This window comes from Selaginella moellendorffii, unplaced genomic scaffold (genome assembly GCF_000143415.4).
Source record: "Selaginella moellendorffii unplaced genomic scaffold, v1.0 SELMOscaffold_135, whole genome shotgun sequence".
Classification (NCBI taxonomy): domain Eukaryota; kingdom Viridiplantae; phylum Streptophyta; class Lycopodiopsida; order Selaginellales; family Selaginellaceae; genus Selaginella; species Selaginella moellendorffii.
The window spans coordinates 338,112-358,887 of record NW_003314396.1 but is presented as its reverse complement, the minus strand read 5'-3'; the positions used below and the strand labels follow the sequence as shown (position 1 = coordinate 358,887).

Here is a 20,776-nt window from a genome sequence, read left to right as displayed (position 1 = left end):
ATTTAAGTTTTAGTATTAGATAAATATTTGGTGTTATATACATCTGAACCAAGAAAGTATCTAGGATATCTCGAAATATTAGTATTTTTGTTAATAAGAATAATTTTTGAGGCCATTTTTAGTCTTCGCAATTAGTTTTTTTCTACAACATGTCAAATTAGTATAACTACCAGCTGTAAATATGTGAATTTAAATTTTTTTAATTTCTCTTCTGAAATAAATATTGTAGTTTTAGTATATGTGTGTTATTTTGTTTTTATTTTAAAAATATCTTAATATGATTATATTATATATTTACATTGTATTATGTTCCATTTAATTTATAAATTTTATTTTATTTTATCTAATATCTTATTATTTCGTTAGGTATTTCATGATGTAAATTAAAATTTGGAAGAGTGTAAGAAGATCTATAAAGTTGGTATTATGTGGGATTTTCTTGAAATATTTTTAATATCTCCAACTGGATGTTAAAACTTGACCATTGATATTCTACTTTATCTTTCCTCATCTTCCATGATTTGTCATTCCATAGTATTATTTCTACACTAGCCATGAAGATTGTTTATCTATTATATAAGAACAAACGACTCAACACACTAGTAAAAATGGAAAAAAGAAGCATTAGCAGCTTACTTTAGATCCTTTATTCATACACAAGTAAAACAAAACTTTTGGCAGAATTAATAACCAATATGGGATAGTTTTTCTTCATTTATATAAAATGTATGAAAAATTTAGTGGTTCTTTCTCACTATATAACTTTAAATACAGCTTTTAAATTTTTTCATAATTAAAAAGTTTTTAGAAAAATTACATTATTTTAGTATCTCTTGAGTTGGAATTTATTGCTAAAAATCTAAAAAAGATCAATTAAAAATACAATACTGATACAGTTCAGATAATAAATAAGTTAACTCAATAAATAATTAAATTTGTATCTTCAAAAAACTAATTACATAAAAAATTATAATTCTTTGATTTTATGAAAAGTCCATTGGCAGCAATCTTGTGGATGTTTTTAGCATTGTGTAGCTTTTTATAAATTCAATTAAAGGAAATTTATTAAAAAATTTAAGATTGTAAAAATAGAAAAGAAGATCTATTTATCTTGGGTATGCTATATATATCTTCCACATCACCTTAGCATTTGAATTTTGCATTTTAACCGTTTTGTAAATGATATAGATTATTTTTAATAATGATTTAAAATATATTAATTCAAATAAAAACATGAGAAATTTATTAAATTAAAAATTAAAGACCATATTATTTATACTGTTATTTATAACATGGTTATAAAGGGGAGAAGAAATCTATAGGTAAATTAATACATAGTAGCTGATCTTCACAACCTGAAGGATACTGAATGTGAATTAACTTCTGAATGTGAGCACAATGCAGGATAGGATATTGAGATTTTAATGAGGGGATTTCTTTTTTTTAATGATCAAAAGTGTTTTCAATTCTTGTTGTGACTAGAGAATAGCAACTGAAAAATCACATCCTTTTCCATGCTTTATCCAAGGCCTATTAATTTTAAAGATTTAATACAAAATGATATTAGTGCAGCATCAATGAGTGCAAATATCAAAGAGATTGCAGTAGGTGGCCCTAATTATTTTAATATATATAGTTAAATTTAATATAATATTGGAAGTTTCAAACAAAATAATGAAAAATATGCAGCTTATTCATAATGAAATATTTTAGATACTGCTCAAGCACTGGAAATAAAAATAAAAAAACAAACACAATTCTAAATGGAATGAGCAACTAATGGGTGGTCGTGATAAATTATTAAAAGAGATAAATCCCTATGCTAAAGCATTCACAATATTGTAAGAAATAGAGAATGAAGTGTTAAATTCATGTAATATTCAAGGAGGCGTAATTGATATAGTAATAAATATAAAAGGAAATTAGACAACTGATCCAAGATGATATAATACACTGAGTATATTCATTGATGAATTTGTAATAAGTCAGTTATTTACATTAATAATTTGTGCATCGATACATGGAAAATAGATAAATAAAACATCATTGAGGCAACATTAGACAATAAAAAAGGCTACCATCTTAAAAAATGTGATTCATCGTCACTTAAAATTTTATTATTAATAAAGCAATCTATGGACCATTTTTTAATTTTCTAATATGTCATGGTTCTAGGAAAAAACAATATTATGAATCATCAATACCATAATATCAGGATAAAAACTTACCTTTCATTGAAAGCTTTCGGCCTCAATATAAAATTCTAAGGTAATAATCCTAATTCATTTTAGCATTTTCTCTATATAAAAATATATACATAAAGATTCTTAATAATATAAAATATAAATAAAATGAAACATATTGAGATGTCAATTGGCCAAGATGTAGTCTAAGATTTATATAATATCAGAAATCTTCTACTACTTATGCTGCATTGCATTTATACATGAAAAACATAATAAGGTATAAATATGATTGAGACAACATTATTACATTTTTGCCATATAAATAAATTTAAATATATTATATTAAAATTTTAGAATTATTATATAAATATAAATACTAATTATATAGAAATATATTACATTAATAATGGACCATATAAAGAAAGATAATTATATTATATTAAAGAATACTTTCTATTTTAAATATTAGTCCCAAAATACATGAATAGAAATATTAGGTAAAAAGGGAATATCAATGATAAACATGTACAATACTTAAAGTTTTTAAATTATAATATAACACATAAAGCTAACATCTGTAACTTATTATTATGCAATTCCAAAACTTCCAGTCTGAAATCATGGAAAGAGAAACTCCGTAACAATGTTTATATTTTTTAAATTTAATAGATGCATGCACTTTGGTGAGTTTTAAAATATATTTTTAACATCGTTATTTTTGAGTGTTCTGTAGTAACACATAATTTATTAAGAGGAAAAATTATCGATTTTAATTCATCAAATAATAATATTTTTATCATTTATATATAGATTTCAAATAAAAGATAAAATTATTTATTAAAAAAATGACTCATCTGGCCATGGGATCAAATTCCATTATAGAATATTTAAGACTTCACTCAACATTCAGAATTGTAAATATGATATAATATACTGAGATATATTTATTATGTTATGATGTGTGTTGGTGATAGAATCAATTATAGAAGAGATTTTTAACATAAAAATTATGTTATGTTTAACTATATATCTTATAATTATGATTATGTTAAAAATTACACTTACGTTTACAACTCTTTGAAACTTAGAAATAAACACAATAAACACAAGTCCCAGTGTAGCTGGGACTTTTGCTAGTACTCCCTTATTTAAAAGTGTTATTGGCATATGCGTCTTTTATTCCATTTTTAGAATATTTTTTATTAATATGCTTATAATCTAACAGTTTAAATTCAAAAACTTCACATAGATGGCATAGATCCAGTGCTAAAAGGGTGGCAACACTTCAATTAATGACGCTCCAAATCAAGTGAAATGTTTTAGGATGATTGGGCAAATTTATATAGGACAAGCTGCCAGGCAAAGGAAAAATCATTTCCCCAGGGAGATGAAGAATCTGTAAGTTTTCTGTTGATCACATCTTCCTCTTTTTCCATCTTTTCTCTAAGTTCTCTTTCTCCATAATCTAAAGTTCTTTTCTTAATCCTGGCAGAATTTCTTTTATAAATATATAGTCAAGCTCAGGTGCGGCAAGCGCTTTCAATCCACAGCGATCTTCCAAAAGCTCTGGAAGAGCGACAAGGATGATAAGCAGTTGCCACTGCTCGTTAACAGCAAGTTCATGCTCTGCAAAGGCTTGCACTTGCACATCCAAGATTGCGAGGGATGGCCGAGAGACCAGAGAAGTTTTGGATCAAACTCACTGTCGAGGAGTGTAAGCTTACCATTTCCAGGATCAAAGCCACTGTTTCTAAGCTCTTCGTTGAGTCTGCCGTCCAAAGTTTCTGGATGGTGTGATCGAGGAGGAGAAGAACATATTGTGGACATTGATCCGGGATATTCGAGCTCCAAAGGAATAGTTTTGGTGCATGGTTTTGGAGGTGATGTCTTCTCTTGGAGGCATGTAATGGCTCCGCTAGCTCGACAAACCGGCCACAGTGTTGCTGCGTTTGATCGGCCTGGCTGGGGACTGACGAACCGGCCAGGCAAAAATGGTGGCCGTGACAAAGATGGTCTTCCCAATCCTTACGAGCTCCAGTCACAAGTGAATGTTCTATTCATCGCCGTCTAGAAAAAAAAAAGAGTTTTTTCTGTCGTTCTTGCTTGTTTGATTTCTCTGATTAGAGCTCGCAGGTGGATTTGTTGCTGAGCTTTTGCCAGCAACTAGAATTCTCATCAGTCGTACTCGTTGGTCACGACGATGGTGGATTGCTCGCTCTTATGGCAGCTGCCAAGATCTAAGCTCAACGCAGGTAAGCTCCAAGCCACTATAGTTGGATCATCTCATGGATTTTCATTTCTGTGATGAAGGTGGTGATCAAAGGTGTGGTTTTGATCGCGGTGAGCTCCTCCAGAGAGGTGATATCGCCATTTGCTCGAGTTTTGCTCCACACTGCTTTGGGACGGCACATACTCCGGCCATTGCTGTGCCCAGAGAGCCATGCCTGGCACGATGCTTCCAAGCTCACCTCCAAAGTGATGGAACTTTACAAGGTATGAGGAAAAATTCGAACTTGATCAAAAGAATTCCATGATTTTCCGTGTATACATTGATCCAGGTATCTTTTCTATCTTGTTGTGATGTTTAGACCATTTTCTTCTCACAAACTTGCTCCTGGACAAAATGAGGGAGACTGCCAAGGAAAGTGTTTGTCAATCTCTCCTCCATCGCGCATAACGCCTCTTACAGTGGTGGAATCCAGTTCTCACACCTTAATGACAAAGCCTGGTACACCAAACAACTCTCTTTTCTCGTGAGCTTACATTCTTCCTTTTTTCTTCCAAAAGGTACTCCGACAGTAGAGGATACAGTCAATCCAACCTCGCGATCATCTTCCACGCCAAAGAACTGGTAATGAGATTCAAGGTATTCGTCTAATGCTTTGAAATCTCTCCCACCTTTCTCTTTCGTCAATGCTTTCTCTTTCGCTGATTAGGCCGAAGGAGTTGACATCACAGCCAACGCTGTTCATCCAGGGTTTATAATGACACCTTTGATGTGGTACACATTCTACATAATGAGTTTGTCTCTTTGCCTCGTCATTGTTTTCGGTTACTTATGGAACTTTGATCTTCATGCAGGGGTTCTCAAGTTCTTCTCCAGCTTCCTTTGGAAAAATGTGCCACAGGTAAGAAGAATTCTCCCAATTATCTGGAAGTTTTTCGTGACTAATACGTGATTGATCTCTCAGGGCGCTGCTACGACGTGCTACGGCTTTACATCCAAGCCACAAGGACGTCACCAGGCAATACTTCGTGGATTCCAACAAATCCAACTGTAGCGCTTATGGCAGAGATCCCGAGCTCGCTCACAAGCTATATACCCTCTCCCAGGAGCTTATAGACAAGCATTCTCCGTCCTAAAGGTAAAAGGTTGATAGTGCTAGAGAGCGAGCGAGCAAACGAGGACAACTCGGCAATGGTTTGTGGATAGACTGTATTTACTCTTCTCGAAAGCTCGAGCTCGAGCTTGATCAAAAGTAAGACGTGTTGCCTACATTGCACATGACTAAAACTTTGGTTTCAAGCATGTCGTCCATTCGCGTACTTGATACCCTCTCGTTGGATTCCAGAGTCTTTGATCCCACCGTATGGCTGGCTATCAACGCGCATGCTTGGCGAATCGTTGAGGCAAACTCCTCCAGCCTGTGAAGATCAAATAATCATCAAACAAACGATCAACTATATCTAAACGCAAAGCTACCTCTATGTGCTCAAACGCATAGAAGGCCTTGTTTAGATCATGTGTAAAGACGCCGGCTTGGAGACCATAATGCGTGTTGTTAGCTTCCTTCACGGCTTCCTTGAAATCACTGCGTCACCACCGCTTTCGTTTAGAGAGAAAAAAAAAGAGAGTAAATAAAAACTTCGGTAGCTAAGAAACTTTGAGAGCTTACTTGTATGAGTAGAGAAGAATCACAGGACCAAAAATCTCTTCCTTCCTTGTGTCTGTGTCAAAGGGAGTGTCTTCCAGGATTGTTGGCTTCATGCAAGCTCCCCTTCACTTACCACCAACTAAAAGTTTGGTGCCTGCCTTCACTGCCTTGTTCATGCTCTTCTCCACTGTAGCTGTTGATGCTAATTAGCTTACCTTTGGTGTGCCTTCGGGTCCTAACATATACCATTGCTCAACTTCACAAATTGATACTTTAATTGAACTTTGCATACTCGTCTTTAAATTCTATTGTATTGTTTGTTTTCAAATGGAGCTTTGATCTAACGTATTTGGTGCTGGTTGTGTAAGTGAAGGATGCATTGATAGCTGCTGTTAAGAAACTCAAAGGTGGAGATCTTCGCCAAGATGACACATCAATCGGGCCCATGATATCTGAGTCATGTCGGATACCTCACCTTTCATGTAAAGATGCTGCATGTGAATGCACGACTAGCCGCTTTGATAGAATCCCTTGTGGACCAACTTAGCGATTGTACCTTCCAAGTCTGGAACGAGATCTTCCACTATGCATGGAGCATTGCCTCCCAGCTCCATAACCACCTGTAAGAGGAATCAAAGAAGTTGAAGAAAGTGAAGCTCCATCTGAAGGAAGATATAATAAAATATCATTACTTTATAGTATCTTTATAAGCAAGAATAATTTTCTAAATTAATTTTAGTCTTCAAGATTAGCATTTTCTATAACATCCATTTTAAAACTGATATAAATCCAGCTGAAAATATGTTTCTTTTTAAAAAAAAATCTTTAAAAATAGTCTTTCTATTTTATGTAGATATGGTATTTCATAGTATTTAATAAAGAAAAAAATTTCTTAGAGGAAGGAAGCAGTGGTTATTGCAATATAAAATATATTTTAATTATTCATATATATAGTAGTATGTTAGATCTAATTATATCATTTTATATAATTTTTAGATTTATGTAATATAAAATCAAGGTTTGAACAATCTTATTTATAATACAAGAGAATGATGAAGTAAAATGATTTTCTTAAAAAACACTTTAACAAATTTAAATCTTATTATGAATATTATAATGTTATTTTATATTTTAATTGCTAACATTTATTACTAGATTGATTTACTGATAGTGTTGTGTAACTAATTGTAATCAACAGTGATATGCTTTAATTAACAAGAATTTTATTCTAGAAAAAATCAATTACAGCTTCAATACAAAATAGAAGAACACTAAACCCACTATGAAGAAAATCCTTCACAAATTTTCATTATGAATATTTCTATATTTATTTCTAGAGTATCATAATCTAAATATTTATTTTATTCTTATATTTTTGGTCAAATTCTATAAAAAATTTACATGCTTTTGTTATATATGTTAAGTCCACTAACAATATCAAAATATTCCCACCTTCTTCAAATATATATATAAAAAAATTTTTCACAAAAATAATCAAATGATACCCTTATAGGTTTGCACTTGAAACCCTTGGACAAGGTATGTTATTTAGAATTTTTATCTCTTAACTCCAATTGATGAAGATAGTGGGAATAAAATTTAAGTGTTACGGATAGGTTTTACAAGAAAAGAAATATATCAAAAAAATTATTGAGAAGTAAATTTGAATATTACCAAATAAATAAATTAGATTATACATTTTTTTAGTTAAAAAATAGAAGTGGAGTATTTGAAGCAAGAAAGAAAACAAAACTATGCTCTTAATTTGAAATATAAATTACTAATTATAAAAAACTAATATATTTTTACCAATAGGAAAAATTATTGATGATATAAATATAAAAACATGCACATATTTGAAGAAATATAAAAAATATGATTAATTTTGGAAGATTTTTATAAGTACAAAAAATTTTATAAATCACATTTGGTCTACAAAAGAAGAGTTTTCCACAATATTCATGTTAAAGTTAATATAAATCATAGTTTAAAATATTCTTTAATAAATATTTTAATAAATAGTTGCTATATTTGTGTTATAAAAAAAATTTATATTATATGAAACATATCAAATATCAATCAAAATATCTATTTATGTAATTTCAATTCCTATATTATTTAAAATATAAGTATCAATAAAGTTATTTTTTAAAAATAAAATGAAGAATCATTGCGAATAAAATGCAATAGTAACACTTTAGTCAGAAATGATAAGCTTTATAGTACAAATTTGTTCTCAAAAAGATATAGTAATTTAAAAATGTAATATTTATATTATTTTTATATGAAATTCAATAATGTATCATGCACAAAATAATATAATATTAGTATTTACATAGTAATGTGTTAGATCTCTATTTATATTTAAAAATTTAATACTTTATAATCTAGGTTAATCTATAATCATGTTCAGCTTTATATAATTGCTGAATAGTAACTTCTGTTAAATCATTTAATAGTAATTTTTTTTAAATATGATTCCATTGTTTTATCATGAAGCATTAGTACTGATTTGTCTTAATATGAACATTATATAATAATTTTTTTTGGAGCTAACTCATTTCAAACATCTCTAATGTAGTGTGAATATGTATATATATATTTACTAATGTATATTTTAAATGTAAAACCAGACAGATAATAGAAATTCTTTTCTTCTTTAGTAAACTATGAAAGTTTGAAACATCATTATAGTTCATATAAAAACTATTCAGATCAATATGAATTAAAAATTATAATTTCAAAATAACTAACCTTTTATTTGTTTTGTAGTATATATAATTCTTTTTTTTTTTGAAAAATCAATTGCTAGTCAAGTATGGCAGCAATCTTATAGATGTGTTTTTTATTGTGTACCCTTTTATTAAAAGCAATAAAAATTTCAAATTTCAAATTATTCATGATTAAAAAATGATATTATCTTCCCCAAAACTTGCATTATCATCTATTTGCATTATTGTCCATTTTTTGGGAGATGAATAGTAAATTGAAGATAAATTTATGTATACAATTAAAATTTCTAACATTGTAGAATTAGAAAAGTAGATTTATTTATCTTCAGCATGTTATGTCTCCCAGCAGATATTTGAGCATACTCTTTGATCTATAGAATGAAACCTTTATAGAACAAAGAGTATTTGATTGATTTGATAGTACTTCAGTGAAATTAAACATAATTTTGTTGTACAAAGATAAATGGAAAAATGAAACATAGAGATAATACTCTTAATTCATATACGCATTCTCTCTATATAAAAATATATGTAAAAATAGTGTTAATGATATGTAATACAATACTTTAAATTTAATTAGTACTAAACTCCATAACAATGTTTATATTTTTATAATTTACAACATGTATGTAGATTAAGTGAGTTTTGAATCTATATTTAAATCTATTTTTATTTTAATTTGAAAAATGTTTATTATGATTATATTATGTATTTATAATGTGATATGTTACATTTAATTTTTTAAATTTTAATTTTTTATCTAATATATTATAATTTCATTAAATATTCCATGATAGAAATAAAACGTAGATGGAATAGAATATTAGTGTAAGAATATTTATAAAGTTGGTATTATGTAGGATTTTCTTGAAATATCTTTAATATCTCCAGCTGGATGGTAACACTACACCTTTTACCTTATCTTTCCTCATCTTCCATGATTTGTCATTCCATAGTATTATTTCTACATTGGCATAATGAGCCATGAAGATTATTTATCTATAATATAAAATCAATCCTCTCAATACACTAGGAAAAATGGAAAAAAGAAGCACCAGCAGCTTACATTAAATCCTTTATACATACAGAAGTGAAAAAAAGCATTTGGCAGAAGTAATAGCCACTAAGGGACAATTTTTATTTATATATAGAAAATGTATGAAAAATTTAGTGGTTCTTTCTCACGATATAACTATATTTGAAATATTGCTTTAAAGTATTTCATAATCAAATTTTTTTTATAGAAATTACACTATTTTACTATCTCTTGAGTTGCAAGTAACTATTATACATTTCTTATATTCTTTCAATATATCTAGAATCACTCTCTATTGCCAGTTTATGAGGTTTAATATAAATGAGGTAGCAATATGGATAAATTTACTAATGTATGTTTTTAAATGCAAAATGAGATACATAATAAAAAATCTATTATTCTTTAGTATACTATGAAAGTTAAAGGCATCATTACAGTTCAGATAATAAAGAAGTTAACTCAGTACGTAATTAAATTTATAACTTCACCAAAAAAATTACAAAAAAACCTATAGTTCTTTGATTTTATGAAAAGTCAATTGTGGGTGCTTTTAGGGTTGTTTACATTTTTATAAAGGCAATAAAAACAAATTACAATTTAATTTTTATGATGATAAATAAAATGATCTTATCTTACCAAATACATCCATTTTATAATTCCATTAATTTCATTATTTTACATTACTCTAATGCTGAATAGAAGCAAAAGCTAGGTAAATTTAACCTTGTATACAATTAAAATTTCTAACATTGTAAAAGTAGAAAAGAAAATTTATTTATCTTGGGTATGCTATATATATCTCCCACATCACCTTACCAATTTGATTGAGAAATTTAACTATTTTATTACTGATATGGTTTATTTTTAATAATCACCTAAATTATATTAATTCAAATAAAAACATGAAAAACTTATTAAATTTAAAATTATAACTTAAATTTTATATTACCTATATTTTTATTTATAACATGGTTATAATATGTTAAAAAGAGGAGAAGTAATGTATAGGTAAATTAATACACAGCATTGTCATAATATTTATTATAATCATCCTCACAATACTCATCTTCATCACAGTACTTCCTCCTGATTGTCTGCTTAGTCCTAGCCATCTCTACCTAGAACAATAAAGCAATGAATGTAAATAGTTCTCATAAGCTGCTATATTAAGCCCTTTTATCATCTTCACTCTTCAATATTCTTGCTTGAAAGAACAACAAGAACTATGACATGGAGGAGGACATACCCAACTACGAGCGCTATAAATGCAGACTTGTCAAGAACATGCCAAGGCTGGTGCTTATTCCTCCCTAGCTAAGATACTTTCTCTAATGCTCTAATGGCTCCATTAGCAAGTGCTTCACTCCAATTTTGTTCCTCTTCACCATGTGAGCCCTTGTTGTCAAGTAGCTTAGAGAAAAGGACTTGGAGTGGTGCTTACAATCCCTTACAAAGCAACTTACAGCCAAGTATGTGGTTTTCAATATTCCTTCAGCTTTATGTTCTAATTTCTCTCCTATGCTAGGCAGAAGCTAACTATCATTGGAGGCAGAAGTAGAACCACACAGAAAAATCAGCTTGTGGAGAGCTTACTCTGCAGCCTTTTTTTGCCACTTTACCTGCACGATAATGGCACATGTCTATCATAGCATCTCATAGTATCATGCAGGTGAGTTTATTACCAATTTGGCTCTCAATGACTGGAGCTTGCTCAGAATTTCGTCCCAAAAGATATTTTATACACATACACACACACACACACACACACATAGGGGGGAGAGAGAGAGAGAGAGAGAGAGAGAGAGAGAGAGAGTGCTCACAATCTACCTGATTGCCCTAAAAAATTTCACTTGATTTGGAGCATTTTTAAAATTAAAATTGAAGCATTGCCAACCTTTTACCACATGATCTATGCCATTTATTTGAAGTTTTTGAATTTCAACCATTAGATTATAAGTATATTCACAAATAATATTCTAAAATGGAATAAAAGACACTAGATGCCATATGCCAATAGCACTTTTAAATAAGGGAGTACTTGCAAAAGTCCCAGCTATGCTAGGAACATTGTGTCTATTTCTGATATTTGAATAATTTCAAAGAGTTGTAAGCGTAATTGTAATTTTTAACATAATCATAATTATAAGATATATAGTTAAATATAACATAATATTTATATTAAAAATTTCTATATTTGATTCTAAAACCAACACACATCATAACATAATAAATATAACTCAGTACATTATATCAAATTTAAAAATCTGATTGTTGGATGAAGTCTTGGAAGTTTATCTTTCATCATTTCAGACTGAAATTTTTGGAATTGCATGATAATAAGTGAAGTATGTTAGCTTTATGTCTTATATTTTCTTTTAAAAACTTTTAATATTTTACATATTATCATTGATAAAAACTATTTATCTAATATTATTATTCATGTGTTTGAGAGTAATATTTAAAATAAAAATTATTATATTATATATATTAAAAATACTTTTTATGTATTTATTTTATAAATCTGAAACAAGATTATTATCTCCCCATATTAATGTATTTATATTTAAAATTAAGGCTTTATAACACTGTTATGAATGCTGAAATTTTATGATGATAAATGAATGGTAATGTTTTACTCTATACTGGGGTAGAGTAGGGTTTGATGATATATAATCTTTTGTTATGCTAGAACTATAATATATCACAAAGTTCATGAATGGTATATAGATAGCTTTAATATAATTAAATTAATTTTCTTTACACGGTCCATGTACTAATGTTGTCTTAATCATATATATACCTAATTATTTTTTTCATGTAAAAATACAATGTAGCATAAAGTGATAAAAAAATTTATGATATTATATAAAACTTAGACTACATCCTAGCCAATTGACAACTCAATAATGTTTAATTTCATTTATGTTTATATTAATAAGTAAAATAAGATTACTATTAAGAAAATATTTTACACAAGAAATATCTAGAACTATTAACTCTTCTATTATAAGTTAGAAAATATCATATTTTTAGAGAAATTTTTTTATTTATATTCTAATTTAGACATTGTATGTTTTATTGTTTTAAATTTAATATTTTGTAAAACTTATTTTAAAAAATAACTTACATTACATTATATTTTTGTTTTAGAATTTTTTTTCTTTTTCCATATTGTATTCGATATCCTCTCCCTTCATATATTTATATTTGTTCTTTCTAGAAGTAATATTTCAAAATTAAAGTATTTTTTATATCATTAAGATTCTTTCTGTATATGTTTTTTATAGAGAGAATGGTAAATGTAATTAAGATTATTACCTTTATGTTTAATTTATTTTGGATATAAATTTACACTGAGGCTAAAATATTTCAATGAAAGATAAGGTTTTATCCTCATATTAGGGTATTTACAATTCATAATATTATTGTTTCCTAAGACTACAACATATCAGAAAATTAAAAAATGGTCCATAGATTGCTTTATTATTAATAAAAATTTATGTGATATTGTGAGTGCTTAGAATATGGAAAGGGAATACAGAAAATGTGCATATCAATTAACCCAAAAACCCTAGCTTATATACAGGAGTGAATGGTCCAAATTGAAACCAATCCGACGGTTACCAAAATCCCACTACGCTAATATTAGTATACGGCATCGTAGCCATACACTTGGCCCTTACAATATGAATCATATTTTTTAAGATGGTGGCCTTTTGTATTGTGTCTAATGTTGTCTCAATGATATTTTATTTTATTTTTTTCGTATATCAATGCACAAATTATTAGTGTAAATAACAGATTTATTACACATTCATCAATGAATCTACTCATATTGAGTTATCTGTTAGCTCAGATATAGTCTCATATATGTCAGGAATTCCCCAATTCTTGCCACATTCCTGACTCTCGCCGGATTCCTGACTTGCAGACCACATCCCTGACTCTCGAGACACTTCCCTATTCCTAACTCTCGAGACACTTCCCTATTCCTGACTCTCGAGAGACTTCCCGATTCCTGAGTCTCGAGCCACATTCCTGATAATGATGTGGCGCCTCCTCGACCTCATCTATATTTAGGCCGTCCTCGATCCAAGAGTGGTGGAGCTTCATCAACCTATAGTATATATAGGTTAGCCTTGTTCCATTTCTCCACAATCTGAATCAACACCAGTCTAAGGCCTCTTCTTTGTTTTCACTAGCTTTTTCTCTTTGTCTTTAGCATTTTCCAGTCTTGATCTTGTTGGGGGTCTTGACAGTTTGATTCAGATTGTGTTTTTTCGTTTTTTTATTTAGCTCGTTTTGATTGTTTGATTACCTTTGCCTTTTTTTCCCCCTTTTTTCTTTCTTCTTGCCAATGGAGTCTCCAAACCATCCTGATTTCTTTGCTGAAGTCCTTGCAAAAATCCAATCTAAGAATACCGAGCTGAAGGCGACCCTTCTTCGCATGCAGCAGGAGCTTGCTTCACTTTCGGCTCAAGGATCCAGCAAAGTTCCTAAACCGAAGGTGAGCTTCCTGGCAAAATTTTCAGGCAAGCGTTTAGAGCTTCACGGATTCCTGAACCAGATGGAGTTGATCTTCGCACTTCAACATCGGCGGTACCCTACTCCCGAGTCTCAAATCGGCGCGATTGGGACATTGCTCGAAGGTGCAGCTTTGTCATGGTTTTCTCCTCTTCTGGAGAAGAGCATGAAAGGGGTCGTGGTTCCAAAGTTGATGGATCTTCAATTGTTCAAAGAAAAGCTCGAAGCATGTTTTGGCGAGACGGATCGGGTTCAGGCTGCTACCACAAAGATGAGACGTCTCTCTCAGGGGTCTCGTCTTGCCTCGATCTACGCTGCAGAGTTTCAACTCCTTGCTTTGGACACTCAGTGGGATGAGTGGGCCCTGATTGACCAATTTCGTTTCGGCCTCAACAACGGTGTCAAGGATTTGTTGCTCACCATGGAGGATCCCAAGGACCTGTCGGATGACATCAACAAAGCTGTTCGATGTGACAATCGTCTCTTTGAACGTTGTCAGGAAAGTCGCCGCGCCGCTGTTTTTCCGTCCCAGACTCAGGAATCCCAGCTTGAGTCTTCGGGGCATACTCCTGAACCTACTACTCCGGTTCCGATGGATATTTCTGGTACTCCCCGACTCATTAGAGGGAAGTTGAGTCCTGCTGAGAAGCAACGTCGAATATCTCATAATCTTTGCCTCTATTGTGCTGATCCTAATCACAAAGCAGCTGTATGTCCCAAGAAGCCTCCTCGACTGCTCGAGTTCACTCTGCCTCAAAGTCCACCTCTATTGCAGTCGGGAAACGACCCTGTCCAAACAAAGTAGGAGCTGTCTGTTTGGACTCCCCAAATAAAAATCACTTTTCTTCTTTATCAAGCTCCTCACCACCTTTCATCAAAGCCACCACCAATTCCCGCAACTTCCGCGTCCCATGTCTCCTTTCTTTCGCCGGACAATCAGGACTCAAGGCTCTGGCGTTACTGGACTCAGGTGCAACTTCCTGCTTCATGGACACGGACTTTGCTGCCCGACATCACGTTCCTCTTTCTCCTACCATACGGGATTTGAGGGTTGAAGGCATCGGCGGGCATTTTGTGTCTCCATCTTCTGGACTTAGGGAAACGTTGCCCGTTCGAGTACACATCGGGTCCACCGTCACCGATATCGCCTTCAATATCATCAACAGCAAGTCCTCCTCTGTGGTGCTCGGTCTTCCTTGGTTCCAACTACATCAGCCTCAGATTTGTTGGAAGGAATTATAGCTCATCTCTCCCACGGCTTCCCCTGCTGTTCATCGAGTCCGAATCAGGAAAAGTTCCCTAAACTCAAATCGGGGTTCTGTTCCTGACTCTATAAAGTTTTCACCCTCTTCTTTTTCCTCTCTTCCATCTTACACTGGACCGTATCCTCGTCTCATCATTCCATTTAGTCGTACGCCTCCTCCTATCTCCACAATCACTATGAAAGAACTCCTTCATGAAGAACCTCTTTTTCTTTTTGCTTTGCATGTTTCTCCTGTCAGTCTTCCTGAGAAGTATCATGATTTTGGGGATGTGTTTGACAAGAAAAAAGCTAGTGTACTGCCTGTTCATCGGCCTTATGATTGTCCCATTGATTTATAGGAAGGAGCGTCACCTCCGTGGGGGCCTATCTACGGGTTATCCCCGTCCGAGCTTAAGGCCCTCAAAGAGTACGTGGATGAGAACCTTGCCTCGGGCTACATTCAGCATTCGCAGTCTCCGGCTAGAGTGCCTGTCTTCTTTGTCAAGAAGAAGGATGGGAGCTTGCGGCTAGTCATCGACTACCGAGGTTTGAACAAGGTGACTGTTCGGAACCGTTATCCGCTGCCCTTGATCTCGGACCTATTGGAACGCCTCGGCGGTGCCCGCTTCTTCACCAAGATCGACCTCTGTGGAGAATACAACCTGATCCGGATCCGGCCTGGTGATAAATGGAAGACTGCATTCCGAACCAGCTATGGCCACTTCGAGTACACTGTCATGCCATTTGGCTTGACAAATGCTCCAGTAGTTTTCCAACACATAGCGAACGACGTCTTTCGAGAGTTTCTTGATCAGATGGTGATCGTCTACCTCGATGACATCCTCATCTACTCAAAAACTCAGGAGGAGCATGACGAACATGTACGCAAGGTGCTAGCGAAGCTGCGAGAACACGGCCTATACGCGAAGCTTGAGAAATGTTCCTTTGATCAGCAGTCTGTGGAGTTCCTTGGGTATATTGTCACTCCTGAGGGTATCACGATGGATCTTGCCAAAGTCAAGACTATTCTCGAATGGGAGCCTCCACAATCCATGTCGGACGTTCAGGTTTTCCTTGGCTTCGCCAACTTCTACCGCAAATTCATTGATCACTACTCTGACATTGTCCTTCCTCTCACACATCTCACTCGCAAGGATGTTCCCTTCTCTTGGTCTACTGCTGCCCAGCAGGCCTTCGACACCCTCAAGGCGGCCTTCAGTTCTGCTCCTATCTTGATCCATGCTGATTCCTCACAACCTTTCTTCATCGAGGCTGACGCCTCCGACTTTGCCATTGGTGCTGTGCTGTCTCAACTCGGAGCGGATCACGAACTTCATCCGGTCACTTTCCATTCTCGGAAATTCCAGCCTGCGGAGATGAATTACGAAATCCACGACAAGGAGCTCCTTGCCATCATGGATTCCTTTGGAGAGTGGCACTGTTTCTTGGAGGGGGCGAGCCATCAAACAATAGTCTGGACGGATCACAAAAATCTCGAGTACTTTGCCACTTCCCGAGTTTTAAGCCGTCGTCAAACAAGGTGGGCACAATTCCTGAGTCGGTTTGACTTTGTTATCAAGTATAGACCTGGAACGTTTCAAGGCCTTCCTGATGCTCTTTCAAGGCGCTCCTATCTCAGTCTCAGGCCTGGTAATCCTGCCTTCGATCAACAGGATCAAGTTATCCTCGATCCTGATCGGCTTCAAGTTATGGCAATTTCCCTGGCCCCTCAGGACTCCTCCTTGATGGATGCAATCAGAAACGATCTTCAATCCGATGATCTCGCTAGCGACATTTTCCCCCATCTTCAGGCTGGACACCTAGTAACTCCCGACTACCGGCGATTTGACAAGTTCGAGTTCTTAGATGGCTTATTGTACCGTGGGGAGCAGCTTTACGTTCCTGAAGGTGATGCTCGAAGGTTGGTCCTGATGGCGTGCCACGATAGCCCGACTGCTGGTCACTTCGGCATTGCAAAAACCTATGAGCTAGTTGTACGGGACTTTTGGTGGCCTCACATGGACGACTACATCAAAGCTTTTGTTACCTCCTATTACACTTGTGCCCGGAATAAGGTACCTCGCCACCTTCCTTCAGGTTTGCTTCGTTCCCTTCCGGTCCCTTCAGGTCCTTGGGAATCCATCTCCATGGATTTCTTGAGTGATCTTCCGAGTTCTAGAGGTTTTAACAGCATTTTAGTCGTGGTGGATCGCTTCACAAAGATGGCGCACTTCTTGCCATGTACCAAGGAGTTTTCGGGCGAGGACATGGCAAAACTGGTATTCAGGGAAATTTTCCGACTTCATGGGATTCCTACAGATGTGGTTTCGGATCGGGGGCCTCAGTTCATCTCTCATTTCTGGCAACGGTTTTTGCAGCTGCTTGGAGTGAAGGCCAACCTCTCTTCGGCATATCATCCTCAAACTGATGGGCAGTCCGAGCGAACGATTCAGACGTTGGAACAATTCTTGAGGTGCTTCATCAACTATCATCAGGATAACTGGTTCGATATCCTTCCCCTTGCTGAGTTCTCCTATAACAACTCTGTTCACTCCTCTCTTCGAGTTTCCCCCTTCTTTGCGAACTCTGGCCAAAATCCCCGATTCAATCTCTCACTTCCTTCTCCATCTGAATCCTCTCGTTCAAATCCCCGCTCTGAGGCATTTATCTCCAACCTCCAGGAAATCCACAACTCCATCTCTTTCCACCTCCATCGTGCTCAGGAATCTCATAAAACATTTGCCAATGTCCATCATCAGGATTGTCCCCCTTACAATATCAGGGATAAAGTCTGGCTCCTCAGGCGAAATATCTCCACCACCAGGCCTTGTCCAAAACTCGATTTCAAACGCCTTGGTCCTTTCCCTATCACTGCCATCATTAATCCTATCACTGCCATCATTAATCCTGTCACTTATCGCCTTGCACTTCCCTCCTCATATCAAATTCACCCCGTTTTTCACTCCTCTCTCCTTGAGCCTTATATTCCCAGTCCTATTCCAAATCGGGTCATTCCTCCGCCTCCACCAGTGCAGCTCAAGGATGGGTCTGAGTACGAGGTTCAGGACATCCTTGATTCCAAGATTTCACGGTCTAAACTCTACTATCTAGTGGACTGGAAGGGTTACGGACCTGAGGAACGCACTTGGGAACCTGCGGACAACCTGGGTCATTCTCCTGACCTTGTTCAGGACTTCCACTGCCGCTATCCTTCTCGTCCTAGTCCTCATTCTTTTTCTCCATCTCCCATCCCTCGCCGCTCATCTCATCCTCCTCTTCGTTCTCGTTCACATCCTCGTTCCACTCGTTCTTGAGGAGGGGGTGCTGTCAGGAATTCCCCAATTCTTGCCACATTCCTGACTCTTGCCGGATTCCTGACCTGCAGACCACATCCCTGACTCTCGAGACACTTCCCTATTCTTGACTCTCGAGACACTTCCCTATTCCTGACTCTCGAGAGACTTCCCGATTTCTGAGTCTCGAGCCACATTCCTGATGATGATGTGGCGCCTCCTCGACCTTAGCTATATTTAGGCCGTCCTCGATCCAAGAGTGGTGGAGCTTCATCAACCTATAGTATATATAGGTTAGCCTTGCTCCATTTCTCCACAATCTGAATCAACACCAGTCTAAGGCCTCTTCTTTGTTTTCACTAGCTTTTTCTCTTTGTCTTTAGCATTTTCCAGTCTTGATCTTGTTGGGGGTCTTGACAATATATATGCAATATCATAAATTTATAAATCATAAGATTATGATAAAAGTATAACTTATTTACAAGATATAATAGCTGGAGCTATTCATAAAATAAATATGATAAAATATATCATTTCTATAGTCACTACTTTATTTACTTTTAACTTTAAAGTATATCTTTTATTGTATGTACTATATACCATCTTTGTAAAAAGAAATATGTTTAATTTTAATAATATAGTATTGAATCAATCAGATACAATTTGTTCTATAAAGTTTTTCTATAGAAGAAAGAGTTTGATTGATTCAATACTACATTTTAAAACATATTGAACATATTTTTATTTTAAAAAGATCGTATATATTAGAGATAATAAAAAAAATTCATCAATGAATACCATCTTTGTACAACTAAATGTTTAAAATCATTTGAACCTAGTGCATTGTATCATCTTGGATCAGTTGTCTAATTGCCTTTTATATGTATTAAGATATCACTTACACTTCCTTGAATATTTGTTGAATTTAACACTTCATTCTCTATTTCTTATAATATTGTGAATGCCTTAGCATAGGGATTTATCTCTTTTAATAATTTATCAAGACCACCCATTAGTTGCTCATTGCATTCAGAATTGTTTTTCTTTTCTTTTTGTTTATTTCCGTTTCTTGAGCAGTATCTAAAATATTTTATTGTGAATAAGCTGCATGTTTTTCATTATTTGGCTTGATACTTCTAATATTATATTAAATTTATCTGTATATTTGCCACCTACTGCAATCTCTTTGATATTTGCACTCATTGATGCTGCACTACTATAATTTTGTATTAAAACTTAAAAATAATATTCTTTGGATAAAGCATGGAAAAGGATGTGATTTTTCAGTTGCTATTCTCCCATCACAACAAAAATTGAAAACACTTTCCATCATTAAAAAAAAAAAAAAAAATCCCCTCATTACCACAGTACCTTTTTTTTTAACAATTGAATCACAAATGCCCAGGTTCGCTCGATTTAAGCGGCTGGAGGTGAAAACCACAGGCTCTCAACACTGCCATTAGCTACTTGTTGACCTGAATGTAGACCTGAAGCTTCGCATGGCACAAGCTCTAAAGTAAGCTCAATACGTTATCGCAGCAGCTCTCATATACCAGCTAGCTGTAGCACACACGCAGCTGATAGCAAGCATGCCAACCAACTCCACGAAAATGACCTTTTTGATCCAATTAGGTGACCATCAACAAGGGAAAGAGCAACTGCAAAACAAAGAAAAGGAGAAAGGCAATAAGAACACACAGCAGACAGACACTTTCCCTTTCCCTTTTTCACTATGCTCTTGTAAAATCGAGATAACAAACCGGTTTTCAATGCAATGCTTTTTCTTTTATTCTTCTTTTTTTTTTTGCTAGAAGGTCTGTCCACCGATCTTTGTTTTTCAGGAGTGGATCTTTGATACCCTAGCAAATGGAGAGAAGCACGACTAAA

At 34.1% G+C, this 20,776-nt stretch overlaps 1 protein-coding gene across 1 annotated transcript in view; it reads right to left on the bottom strand.

Annotated features, from left to right (window-relative positions):
- Nucleotides 1-6,570: 6,570 nt before the first annotated feature.
- Nucleotides 6,571-20,776, bottom strand: part of LOC9662146 (kinesin-like protein KIF6) — a 32,985-nt gene continuing 18,779 nt past the window's right edge. Inside the window, exon 16 of the mRNA XM_024666114.1 lies at nt 6,571-6,681. Within this exon, the coding sequence (XP_024521882.1) occupies nt 6,571-6,681 (111 nt within the window). The remainder of the gene's footprint in view (nt 6,682-20,776) is intronic.